This window comes from Drosophila gunungcola (assembly GCF_025200985.1).
Source record: "Drosophila gunungcola strain Sukarami chromosome 3L unlocalized genomic scaffold, Dgunungcola_SK_2 000002F, whole genome shotgun sequence".
NCBI lineage: Eukaryota > Metazoa > Arthropoda > Insecta > Diptera > Drosophilidae > Drosophila > Drosophila gunungcola.
Genome location: NW_026453178.1, coordinates 1,194,144 through 1,207,936, shown reverse-complemented (window position 1 = coordinate 1,207,936; position 13,793 = coordinate 1,194,144). Strand labels below are relative to the sequence as shown.

The window sequence follows — 13,793 nt, the reverse complement described above, 5'->3', positions numbered from 1 at the left end:
TGTTTTTTTTTCACTGTTCTGTGTGAGTTTGGTGCCCCGTGGCATTCCACAATTACTCGCGATTGCGGTGCCAACGAAGCCAAATGCTGACAATTGCATCATGGCAGCCGAGTGGCGACCCTCCTTGCGTACCGCAATTGCATAAATTATAAGACTGGGGCAACGGAAACCGACATTGACGACAGCTCTCAGTCCTCTGAGTGCCGCTTACTCTGCAGGATACGAACTATGCGAAATTTAGGATGTGAAATCAGGGCAGAAGGACTCTGGGTATGGCTCTCCTGAGCTGCAATACATGGCTTTGATTTTGGGTTGGTTGCCACAGGTTTTAAGGTCGAATAAATGCAGGTATTCGTTGTAGCAATAAATTATTTAAATTATTGCTTAACCAACCGAAGCTATGCAATACACTGCCAACAAATTGAGAATGAATATCAAAGCAAGTTTCTTCACAGTAAAAACCACTTTCATTTCCAATTTTATGTTTGTTTGACTTTAATAACAAATAATACATTTATATAAGTAATTTATAAATATATTTTATGTTGTGTACAGACTTATATTACACAAATTATATGTGTTTTTGATAACCCATCATTAGAACTTTAAACAAAAATAAAACAGTATTGTATTTATGGCACTTGTCATGTCCCACTCTATCTGCTGAATTAGAAAACAAGAATTTTCCACTACCGAGTTCATTAATAAATCATTGAAATGCAGTGGCTAACATTCCAGAACTCTGTGGAGAGCAATTAACCCAGAAAGTAATGCCCCTATTTACGGGTCTTGTTGGTTCTTATACAACATGACATCGCTCATACGCTCCGCTGGCCGGACAATCACAACAAACTTGCATGCACCAAGTACTTTTATTGGTTAAAATAAAAACCGATGGCGCCCACGTTCAACATGGCCAGCAGGACTTCCCAGGGGCAGAAGTGTAGTAAGTGGTGTTCTCCTCGGGGTGATTGCTGCCACGTAGAGCTTATAAAATGCAACAGAGTGCAGCGACATCGACATTGGCATCATCAGAATGCACAAATGAAATTTACAGAACCAAGGACTGCAGTTGGCGGGGCCAGAAAGGTGGATCAATTCAACTGGGGAGAAGGTCAGAGAGCAGTAACGAAGTTTTGGGTATTACACAGGGAATAAAAACGAAATCAATAATATTCAAACGTAGTAGTTAAAAAAAGTAATGTTTTTGTGAAAATATGGACAGATGTCATAAATACCAGGTTAAATTAAGACTAATCACTTTTGAATAAATTAATTCCACATAACTAGTTTACATGCATAATCAAAGCTACATAGCTAGAATATATTTGTATTTTACTGTCTTCTGTCGTCTTGAAATAAATACGTTATCCGAGTAATATTAAATATTAAAATAACTTAACTTAAATATTAAACCACTTAAAAAAGGACAACGGATTGAAAGGTCACAACACAATCAATTAGAAATTACGAGGTTCGGTCTACAAAGAAAGAGTCGTGAGAAAAGTCAAATAAGCTACGAAAGGAAAAAGTTTGATGAGAACAAATGGAAACAATTATAAGGCAGACAGCGGATACTCGTACTAGAACCGAATCGCTGCCTTTGTTCTCGAACTACAACTTTATCCTTGGCTTTCTTTATACACTATTTCTTTGCGCAAAAGTTATACTCACTTAATTGAATTGAATGCCAAACATCGACGTCGATGGGGATGAGGATGAGGATGATCATGATGAAGGCAAAGTGCACTCGAGTGCAAGTTGTTCCGGCAGCTCTTCTTCACCAGCTGGCAATAAGGCAAATGGATTTTGGCTAACAATGCCTTAGATTATAAATGACTGCTCTTGGCATGGATGTCAAAATCGGGCCAAAGAGGAAGTGTATTTGCGTGTCAAAATGGCATAAGTTTAAATCACATTTTAGCCCATTGTTTGTTGCAGAGACATGGCGGAAAAGGGCATAAAAACCATAACCAGCAAGCGCCTAGGAAACTGCAAACCTTCACGGGAATCGAAGCCCTAGCTAAAATCTTTATCTACGCATTAGCATTAAATTAATGTTCTTATGGGTACTGTTTGGAATCAAACACTTTTTGACTGAAAATCTTTATTTGTTTAATTTATGTTTCGAATTAAGTTTCATACTTTATAATATTTAATTTTGACTTAATAATGAACATATTTTGTTTATTTTTATTAATAATAATTAATAATATTTATTAAGTCAGTCAACAAAATGGTTTTATTTTGTCAGTTGCACGATCAAAACAAAAAATATATTTAATATACCATTTGGATACCCGGTAATATATATGAAACTTTATTATATATACTTATATTTTCAAAGAACAATTTTCAATATTTCTTTACCCCATCATCGCCCATAATTTGTACTCTCCAATCCACCTTCATTCAACTGTTGACTGCCACCTGGATGCCAAAAGTCATCCTTTGTTTTTCCCCATTTTTTTAATTGAGTGTTCACACGACTCAGAACCATCTAGTCTAGTTCACAGACCCCTTCAGTCCGCCCCTCCGCCAGCAGATCGACCCCACAGCTCATTTAACACATTGACTTTTGGCTTATTAACACCGGGACACAAAAGAAGGGTCAGGTTCGTGGCGAGACCAAGGCTGTTTAACAAATGGACTGGGCATTAAATCGAATACGCTCGTTATACACATGACTTTGGTAATAATCGATAATGCTTTGTGTGCGTAAATCAGGTTAGGGTTTCCCCAGGTGCCATTCGGCGTAGATTATGGTAAATTCACGTGTTATGCGGTAGAACTCTGCCTTCGCAGTCTCTGCCTTTAAGCGATTTGTGAACTATCGTTCGTTATTTTAATGTTGTTAAATACCCTCAACTGAATATGATGTAAATCATACGTTCTATATTTTCAACACATGATTTTCCAAAGTCTCTGCGTTTAAGCGATTTGTGAACTATCGTTCGTTATTTTAATGTTGTTAAATAAACTCAACTGAATATGATTGTTAAATCATACGTTCTATATTTTCAACACATGATTTTCCAAAGGAATATTTAATATGTTTGTTTTCCTGTGCTGTTTTCTGAACTAACTTTTCTAAGCCTAACTGACTTGCTGTTATTCTATATAGATATATGTATATGTTAAGCTTGATTAAGACTATTAATTTTTGCCCTGGAAATATTACTGCTCATCCGCTTAAAATAGTTAAGTTATATAAACAACAAAGGATAAGTTTTTCTATTATTAAGCTAAAAATAATAGTTTATAGATATAGTGTTCTTAGATTTTGTTTTTATAACTTATAGTTTTCGATAATTTCGTTCTTCTAAATGTAAATAAAAATTGTATTTGGCCAATGAATCGTTTTATCCCGAATTCAATTTGAAATGTTTTTTGCCGCTGATCAAATCCTTATGCGTACCACGGTGCGAATTCTTAATATGTGCTCCCCATTTTTACGGCCATCGACTTCGACTGAAAGTTCTTTTCAATTAAAAACTTATTTGGCACAATTCAAATGCAAAACTAGAAGCGGTCTGGTAACTTTTGGTTCTTCGACAATTTGTGGACGCACTTTGGCAAACTTTCACCCTGCTGAAAGTCGCGTTGTGCTACGAATAGAAATTGAGTTGCCCTTATTGTTGCCTCTATTGTTATTGCTGTGGCCACAAAATGGTTGGCGCACAACAACACTTCAACTTAAGTGACTGCTCGAGACTTGGTTTATTTTATATATTTCTGGTTTTTGGTTTTTGGCGGGAGCGGAGAAGGGCAGACCTTGTGACTGCGTGACCGGAAAGTGTTTGGCGCTTCCGGTTGCCGCAGCCACCGAAGCGACTGGGAGCCACCGCAGCAGCCAAAGCCACAGCGGAAGTTTTGCCACGTAGACAATAACACCCATACAACCGCAACTACAAGTGCACGAGCACAAATACAAATATAAAGGCAGTCAGGAACGAGTACTTCTACCTGCCTTGAAACCCAAATTATTAAGCTGTAAACTCACCGCAAGGAGAACTTTTGATGCTCTTATCCAACTTCACAGTCTTCTTTCGAACTAAATTATATCGATTGAGTTAAGCTCTAGAAAATTGTGGCAGCTTATAGATATATGCTTTTCAATGGAGATTAAGTTTAAAAGCATATGCTTTTCAATGGAGGCTTAAAGCTGATTTAATTATGCCTATAAATATTATTTATATTAGGATGAACTTATTTTAGACTTAAATGAAATGCATTTCTGACCAAATAAATTAGCTACATAATGAATAAAAACTTCAAATAGGTATAATTTAAAAATTTAAATTTTTTATAAAATAGGTTATATTTGTTCCAAATCAGTTTTCCTTTTTGGTAAAACACGCATTCAGTAGAAAAACATTTGAAAAATAATCAGTAAAAATTCTTAGTTTTTCGAAATTAAATTCAGTGTTGAGGCCAAAATAAACACATCTTCTTGTTAAGAAAATTATCTCTAAGTTCACGATAAAAGAAAACTTAAATTTAAAAGACAAATTTTATTCCAGTTAATCACCCAATAGTATGTTAACCTACAACCACATTGTTATCTCCGTCAAGTCAAGTGGAATCAAAATCAATTTCAAGGAGCTCAGTGGTGCAAACAATGTCAGCATCTTAACCTCGTAGCTGTGAAAACTAGTTGCCTTTTAAGAGCTTAAGACAAGAGCATTCGATGCCAATCAATACAGAATTTTCCTCGCCACTTGACCAACTCCCCAAGAGAATCGAAATGCCCCTGCAACGGACATACAAAACAACAGCTGTTATCCTGCAGCAAAGGCCCTAAAAACGGAGTGGATTTTAGAACGTGGCTAGCGAGAAATACAAAAAGCGAACACAATGAACGGGAAACCCTCGACGGACACCAAAAGCTGGAAACGCTTTTCAAATGCAGATACAATGCCCCAAAAACAGGCGGTTCATAGGCAACAAAATGTCACGTTTCGACCGTAAAATGTGCTAAACTGTTAATACGACAAACATACCATAAGCGAAATCAAATAACAGCAAAACCGGAATGAGTGGTCCAGCCATTGGACGACGTTTTTTCATTTCGCTGCCAACGCGTTTTTATGCAAATTCCGTATTGAGAGGGAATACCTGAAAAGGTTGAAAATAAAAGTTAAGTTAATTGCTTTTGCATAAAGCAGTCGCCAAGAGGCAGAAAGTCAAAAGAGAAAGCTGCCAAGGAAGCTGGGCGTTGGGGTAAAAATGAAACTCAGTCGAGCTGCCAGTTGAGTTGCTGCTCAATTGAGTGGAAAAAATTTTCATCCATTGGCTTCCATTTTGAGGGGAGTGTTTCGGCAAGGGTCCGGAAAATTCAAGGCAGTCTGAGAAAAAGTTTGCAAAAAATTGTTAAAATGTTCAAGCGGAGCTAAGATATATAAGTCTCAAAAAAACCAATAAACAAGCCACCAGTTCATTTGCACATATAAAGATTTAATAAGAAGAGAGTACATTTATTTAAAGAAAAAATATATATTTTAGGCTAGACACAACTGCTTTGCATATTTTATGTTTCACAAGCAAAGTCAGGATATTTTCGTAGAGTCAGAAAAATGTTGTCTGAGTTTCTTAAATAGTAATGGTTAGCTATAAAATATATGTTTACTTATGTCTTTGCAATAAAACAAATTTTATAAGTACTTTATTTACTGTGAGACTATGAAAATAAGTTTCCTTTGTTACGAAAGTAATTAAAATCTGTTCAGGTAATTTATTTATCAAGCATCTTAAACAATGCCATGTAAAGAACAAATTAAAAACAATTTATCTATCATAAATTTGTTTTGAATGTGTGTCTAAGGAGTTAACAGGCCAATATTCTTTAAATTAAATAATCCAATAAAAATTAATAAAATTAAATTTGAACTAACTCGGGAAGCAATAAAAAAAGGCCGAAAAAAGCGTGATTAATCTAATCATGTCTATCTGCGTTTGTTAACAGTCTCCTGAAAATCTTGATCGAGTTAGGGCAGCCATATACGTTTAACCCATTTCACTTGTCAAAGGCCAAGTGAAAATCTGTGCGTAAGCCAAATGAATTCGGGTTCGGGTTAACTGGCCCCATAAAGAAGCTTAACAAATGAGGGTAAGGGCGGTCCTTAGCAGCTAATAAGTACCTCAAACAAGTTTCTTAATCCCATACCCAGCATTTTTCCGGCTAGGTCAATGTACACGTTGACAAACACAGGACCCCACTAAAAAAACCCAGCTAGGAATCCATTAGAGGGTCCAGATGGCTTTAAGTCAAATACTCGTGGGCTAAAAACAATGACTCGACTTCAATGAGAGTTGAACGACTCCCACAAAAAACACCAGAAAACATTTCTTCCAGAGGTAAACGGCTCTGGTTGCCCGGCAAAGTATGCAGCAATATTTTACACATGAAAGTTTAGCTCCGCAGCCGAAAAAACGAAGAAAAAGGACCGGACCCCGGACTACGGACAAAAAACACATTGTTGGCCGCACGGGCTACATAAATAATTTGCCACCACACACTTACTCACTCACCGAGTCCTGGCACTTTGACTAAATGGTGTGTAATAAAATTTAAATTGCTTTTGTCTGGATTTTCTTTTAGTATTGCCGTTAAAGTTTCCCTTATGAAAAAGGAATTTCCTCATCTAGGCCAACGAGACACTAGGGTAAATCCACATATGTTGTTAGAAAATTTTTGAAACATTTTTTATTATTTATAATTTGAGCTAAGGACACTTTTTTATTGAAAAGTCCGGCTAACCAATAATAGTTGGAAATTTATATATATATTTATATTCTAAAAACAATTTAAGTTCTTTAAAGCCAAGCTTCTTCAAGTATTCTTTTAATTATATTGAAGAGTTTTTAAAACAATTTTTGAAAGATTCGTAATCTTTAAAGCAAACTTAGTCTTTATTTATGAAACTTAACATGCAATCTTTAAAAAATTGCATTGCCTATACAGCTTGTTTGTAGAAAAGAACTACAACTAAAATAATGCCCTTAAAATAAAAATTTGAAATAAAGTTGTTTGTATAAAAACTTTTAACATTTGAATTAAAATACCAAATAACTAATTCAAAAACTAAGTATCGAATACTTAATGTAACTTACCCCTCATAGGGTAATGTTTTAATTGTTAATTTAGCTAGCCTTTTCTCGTAAATTGACCCACCGTGCTGGCTGGACATTTCGACATTTATAACAATTGTCCAAATTGCCGCTAATTAAATATGATTTAGCTGGCTAGTGCAAACGTCTGTCTTTGGCTGAGCTGTCAATATTTGTCAGGAAGCGGGCGATAAAGCGACCATGTCCTTACACTCTCACATAGACGTGTCTAGGACTGGCCCTGACCCCTGACATTAGACCCTGCATGGAACTGGCCTCGGGCAACAAAATTTGTTTATAATTCAAATACCAGAAAAAAAAGGGCCAACTATGCAACAGCAACGAAAATTGTGGAATTGTACAAAAAACGACGGCAAGGAAAACACGTTAAGCAAACACGATAACGATACTATACAGATACGAGAAGGGAGCTAGCAAGGACAACAAGGACACTGCCGAAACACAAGCAGGCAAATTTATTTCAATTTAAAAATTTTGGTCACGCTCAGCACAAGAAGCGAGTTAAGCGAGTGAATGGGGGAAAAAGTGGGAACTTGGGCCAACTGCCATTTGTATAATTGCTGTCGTGATGGAGGAGTAAGTCTTGTTCTTTACCAGCCCCCCGAAGATTCCCAGTTTATGCCATGACACGCCCCAAGGACGCTTGCCAGCAAATGGATAGGGACATTATCATCTGTGGACAGGGGGGCTTAAAAAAACGGACATACGAAAACTAGCCAGGACGAAACCAACCGAAGGCTAGATGGTATTGAAATTCGAGATGAGCACTGCCTAGTGGAAGGTCCTGCAGGCTACGAATTAATTTCATATAAGAATAAAAAGCAGAAATGATAATACAAATTCAAAGTTTAAGTGAATACCTCATAGAAAAAAAATATATATTAATACCTCTCTTCTTTCTTCTAAGAAACAGTAACAATCTTGTATACTAAATGTTTCCATTTTAAAACTTAATGCTTGCTAAATCCTAAAAAACGTTTACCCTTTTAAAAAATCTACCCGAAATTACAAGCCAGCATTTAAACGCAGATTCTTGGAAAAATAAACCACAAACCTTAAAAGTTGTGCCTTTTAAAATCGTTAATCCTGTAAGAAAAGTTATGGCCTTGGGTGTCTTTTTTTTTCAATTCAAATTTCATTAAATCGGGTAAATTTATTTAAAGAAAAAACTTAAGTGATTTCTCTGTGATTTGCTCACCTTCAAATATCAATTCACGTCGCCATCTCCAATGGCATATTTATGCAGGAAAGTGAGCCAGCCAGCCAGCTAGCCAACCGTCGACGATTTATGTCTGGGAATAACTTGATATGCAATGGCGATTCGAAATCGCAGACGGGCAGTGGCACTTCAGTGCCGACAAGGCTGCTACTGTACGGGTATATACGATATAGTAGAACCGGACTGTCCGGGGCCTTGACATTGGCAATGAGAGTCTCGGACTCGTGTGTTGACATCGATTGACAAGGTGTTTAAGGGTGGTGGTGGTGTGGTGGTGATGGTGGTGCTTTCAGGTCGAAGGACGCACCACAACTACGGTAAACTTTTTCCAACCGAGTTCGAGTTCAAGTCGGCAGAACAAAAAATGAAACGTGAATGTCGTTAAGTTGAGGTAACGGGTAACCCACGTGTTGTCCTTGCCAAAGCGTTTGGATATGTGCAACAAGCAATCAGCCAGGTGTGTTGCCTGGGAATCGGACCAGAAGTCCCTGTCTATATATACTATGTATAAAGTATATATCTGTGTGAGTGGTCAGATTGTTGTGGCTGTGGGAACTCAAAAAGCAGTCGAGAACGGCCATTGGATGGACACACAAAACTTGTGGCATCCTTGAGGCAATCAACGAAATTATAGAGAAAATAGGAAAAGTTTACGACAACTTTCAGACACACGAGTTAAGTGTTTTAATCCGGCCACAGAAACTCTGGTCAAAAATGAGAATAAAACAGACAATGGAAAAGAGTGATTGTTTGTACATATACAATTACATTTTTCCAAAGCACTGGTAAAATTTATAACAACATGTTGTACTTTAGAACTTTGTTCAAAAAAACTAGTGGAGGGTGTCCAAGAAAACTTAAAAAAAAAAAACAAAACTCCAACTCTAATAATGATCTTCTTGAACCAATTATTTGGAATTTTGTTTTATATTTTAGTGTTGTAAATGTGTGAATAAATGTTATTCATATAACAAAAACCATTATTGAAAATTAAGTTTATTATTAAATTAAATTAAATTAAGTTTTTAAAAATTGGCAAAAGTGAAGTTCGGAACAGAAGCGTAAAAATAAATCAAGTCTGGCCCCAATTTACTAGCCATAAATAAATCGGTGGCCTCATAAATTATTACATCGCCATTTAAATGAAGCCGTAAACACTAAATTATCGCACTCTGGGGACACTGGGCAGCACTTAAGATTGTCAACAACAGCCATTAGCATGTGATGCCATCCGCAAGGCAAACTTCATTCAGAGTAACGAATTGAATTGTTCAAACTAATTATTGGACTGACCCACGCAGCTGAGACTATATTGGGGTTAAGGAGAGGGTGGTTTTTGGTGGTTAGGGAGGAGGAGGTTTAAGGTTTAGGGGGTTCCGGATCCGTGTCCGTGTCCGTGTCCGGGCGGGTGATTTATGCTTGCAGGCGTCGCAAAAGCATTCATCCATCCTGGCACCAACAGTATATCCTTCAACTTGACCACCATGAATGTTGGCATGGGAAGGCGGACTGTTCTTCATATTGCGGTTTCCATTCAGCTGGCTATGTAGCTATGTATGTGTGTCTGACTGTGTGTGAGGGATATGTCCTTGTCAAACACTAATGGCGCCGACGCCATTGCCTTTGTCCTTGCCAGCGTGTTAATGTGCGACAGTTTCCTGCTATGAATTCTCTATCCAACGAGCAAAAACCGAATTGAAAAGAAGCATTTTAAAATTCCCTGTTTGTTTGAACGAGGTAAAGCAATTGAAATATGTTTCCGGCGTGCCGTGCATTCGATCCGTCTCCTTTGGGCTAAAATGCATTGAAAGCCAGGACAACTGCTCAGCTCACATGAGGAGGTCTCTGGGGTCAGCAACAGAAATGCTGCATTCGCTCCCGCACGACTGCCTGATTTATCCATTTATCCATTTCTCCGGTTCGATTTATTTTTTGCAGAATTTATGCCTGGTGCAGTTTTCCATCGATTTTCGTCTTGCGCCACAACGGACTGGGGATGAAACACCAAACACATAAAACGGATTTGATATTAAAAAAATATGCAGGTAAAAATACGTAGCAATATAAGAACGTTAGGGTGGTATTATGTAAGTTTAAGATATTTTTTAACGTCACTTTGATGTCACAAATCTATGAAGGCTTTTTGTTGTATTTTTATATGTTTGAAAAGTGTTTTGATGGATCAGAATTGCACAAAATATATTTTCAAATTTAAAATTGATATTTTGTTAAAAAAAAGTTCCCCAAGGCTATAGAAAATAAGATAATAAAATAATAAATTTTAAAAACTCTTTTCTCGTGTGCTTAAAACAAAATTTTTTTAAGCCAAACTTATAGCTCACCATAGATATTAGCATTGTTTTTTAACAATTCCACTTTTAGGAATACCATGCGTATGAGTGATAAACTGCAGAAACGTTTTGTGTTTACCAAACTAGTTATTTTTTTAAATCAGCAAACTATAGTTTCACAGATAATACTGAGTGTAAGTAATACGCATATAATCTTTTAAATACATTTTATACATTACAGAAAATTGCAAATATATTAGAATAGGTTTGACATAGAAATTCGGAAATTAAGTATAAAAATTGATCACATACAAATGGTTTCATTTAAATTAAAATTATCATTATACTAAATAAAACAAAATATTTTCAAAAAAAACAAAACAAAACAAAATAAGAAGTTTAAAAATGAGTTTAAAAGGGGAGTAGATTTTATAGTTTAAAGGCCATTTGCTTGTCCATTTAAAAAAAACATGAATTGCAAATTCTATTCCCTTTTGACTTTGACAAAAATCACAGGGCCACCCTAGGCACACATGTTGGCAATTTCTTGTTAGGCAGCCGCGAGCGCTGAACACCAAACAGCGTACACCATAGACCATACACCATACACCAAATGGCACACAACGACAAACAATGGCAAACGATGGCTGCCTGCGACTGCGGCTTATCGGCAAATGCAACATGGCGGCGGCCAAGTCACGTCGCAGCCGCTCAGGCCCTGAGTTGCTGTTATTGCACGGTAGTTGCCATTTGCTACCGGAAAACAACACACAAGCCCTTTTTTAATACAGACACACTCGCCCCGCTGACGTGCATACAAATTGCGAAATGGGGAATGCAAACAAGCGGCAAGTGCCACAGTTTAAATTAAAAAAAATAATGCGCGAATTGGGCCAACAGCATCCAAGGTCGGCATGGCCGAAATTGAGGCGCATAATGTCATGCTGCATCGCCAACACAAATATTTATTGGCACCGCACGAAAATGTCAAAGGCAATTGCTCCTGCTCGAAACAAAGCCACACGCAAGTGCGCAAATTTAATTACTCCGTCAAACGCGGAGCTGTTGCGATCAATTAGTTTTAAATTACCAGCAGAGTTTCCAAATTTCCAGGACTTTAAACGAAAGCGGCAAATAAAGTTAGTTCAGTTTTCCCCTGGCAAATACAAATTATAATAACTAAATATTATTATTAAAGCATAAATCATGAAAATACCGTTATTATATTTTTTAGGAAAATTATTTATCCATTGAAAAATGTGAAATTAATTTCCCTGCAATACAAATTTTGATAATATCTCTTTAATTTATTAACTTTGGATTTAACAAACCAATTGTTCGCTGGAAAGAGACTGAAAAATTAAATGGTAAACCACTAAAAGTGTATCACAAAGAGCATAAAAAATGTTGGGGGGAATTTACGTGATTTATTTGTTTAATTTAGTTAATTCACTTTATTTTATGTATTTATTTAAATGAATTATTGCTCAATTAATTTTAAAAACGTATGAGATCCTCTGGCACAAGAGAAGCACTGAAGTGGTGGAATTAAAAAACGAGAGAAACCATAAGTAAACGAAAAACAAACTTTAAAAAAATGTAGTTCAGTGAGGTACACACAAATACAACATTTTTTGTGCAACCGAAATGCGTTGATTGTTCAGCAGCCATACCAACAGCACTATGAAACGTAGATATATATTAAAAGAAATGATGGGAGGAAAAATGGCAATTAATCAATCCGCGTTTGCACTTTGCAGAAACAAGAAAAAAGGCGCGAGCTGCGCCTGAAGCGATTCTGGCGCTCCCCCAAGACGACATCCTCGGAGGACTCCACCGGCTATGAGAGTCCAACAAGGACGAAGGCGTCCAGTGCCGGCGGCAGCAGCGATGCCCAGAGGTTTAACCACCTGCACTACACCAGCCTGTCGCAGGGATCGGGCACCTCGTCGTCGGCGGGCGGAGCCACTGCGTCCGGAGCGGGCTCAATGGCGATTGGGCCGACCGGCAACAACAAGCCCTCCTGCTCGCTGCCACTTTTGCAGGTGTGGCCCAGCCAGGTAGGCACTAGTCTCCTTATTTTTGCTTTGCCTAACGCGCTGTGGGGGAAAAAACACGTTCCAAAATCGGAAAATTAAAGGTAACACACTATGATATTTTTGATTTCGGCCGCCTTAAGGTATGCAATTAAATATTTTAAAGGCCAACTAAATAATAGTCTTTTATGCTTAACTTAAAGGAATTTAACTATGATTGTAATTCTCTTAAGTGTATACAAATTTTCAAAAATAAACTTTGTGTCAGACCATAAAAATCAAATGACACAAGCACCATTAAAAATCATAAAAAAATTAATGTTGCATACTTTTAGACAACAAAACCATTGTTCTAAAGTATCAGAAAATACGCCATGGTTATTATAGATATATTTGAAACAAAAACTCATAATCTAAACTTATAAAATTAGATATATTTTGGAACATGTATTTTCTCCCCGTGTACACCAGCAGAAAAAAAAAGTTAAAACAAAAAGTGTAGACCAATAAATGTGTTGTGGGGAAAAAGCAACCGCAACAGTATCCAAAAATGGGGCTTTTTAGTTCTCAGTTTTCTTTTTTCCTTTTTTAAGTTTGCGAGTTGTTTTTATGCTGTGGCCCGTTGTTTTTGCGTTAATTTGTTTTTCCGACTCTCTCTGTTTCTTCCCACTATACCGACACCACCGAACTCCACCAAACACGACCAAACACCACCAAACACCAACAAACACCACCAAACATCACCAAACACCACCACCCGCCTTAAATACATACATATCCTTTTGTGTGTGCGTTGCGTGTTTGGTTTTGTTTCGGTTATGGTTATGGTTATGGCTGTGACATTTGGTTATGGTTTTTGGATTTGGATTTGGATTTGGTTTTGGCTTTGGTTCTGGTTCGGTTTTAATTGCCGGTCTGTTGTGGTAGCCGCTCTTGCGCCAGGAGGGCTTCGTTCAGTTGCGTCGTAACAGCGGCCCCGAGGGTCAGCGGGTATGGTTACATTCAGTTCCTCCTCTTTTTCAAGCCTCTCTAGTCTGCTCCACTTACTTTCTCAACTCTCTATCTAATATCTACCATATATGCTACTCGTAACTCCTAACTAGTCTTTTTGCATGC

General features: G+C 37.2%; 1 protein-coding gene across 2 annotated transcripts in view; it reads left to right on the top strand.

Moving 5' to 3' along the window:
* LOC128257797 (protein lingerer) overlaps nucleotides 1-13,793 on the top strand; it is a 31,465-nt gene that overhangs the window by 12,974 nt on the left and 4,698 nt on the right. The window contains exons 3-5 of one of the 2 annotated variants that reach the window (XM_052988996.1): nucleotides 10,289-10,395; nucleotides 12,402-12,701; nucleotides 13,605-13,667. In XM_052988996.1, the coding sequence (XP_052844956.1) occupies nucleotides 10,390-10,395; nucleotides 12,402-12,701; nucleotides 13,605-13,667 (369 nt within the window). In that variant the 5' untranslated portion in view covers nucleotides 10,289-10,389. The remainder of the gene's footprint in view (nucleotides 1-10,288; nucleotides 10,396-12,401; nucleotides 12,702-13,604; nucleotides 13,668-13,793) is intronic. The other variant, XM_052988997.1, reaches the window with a different exon arrangement.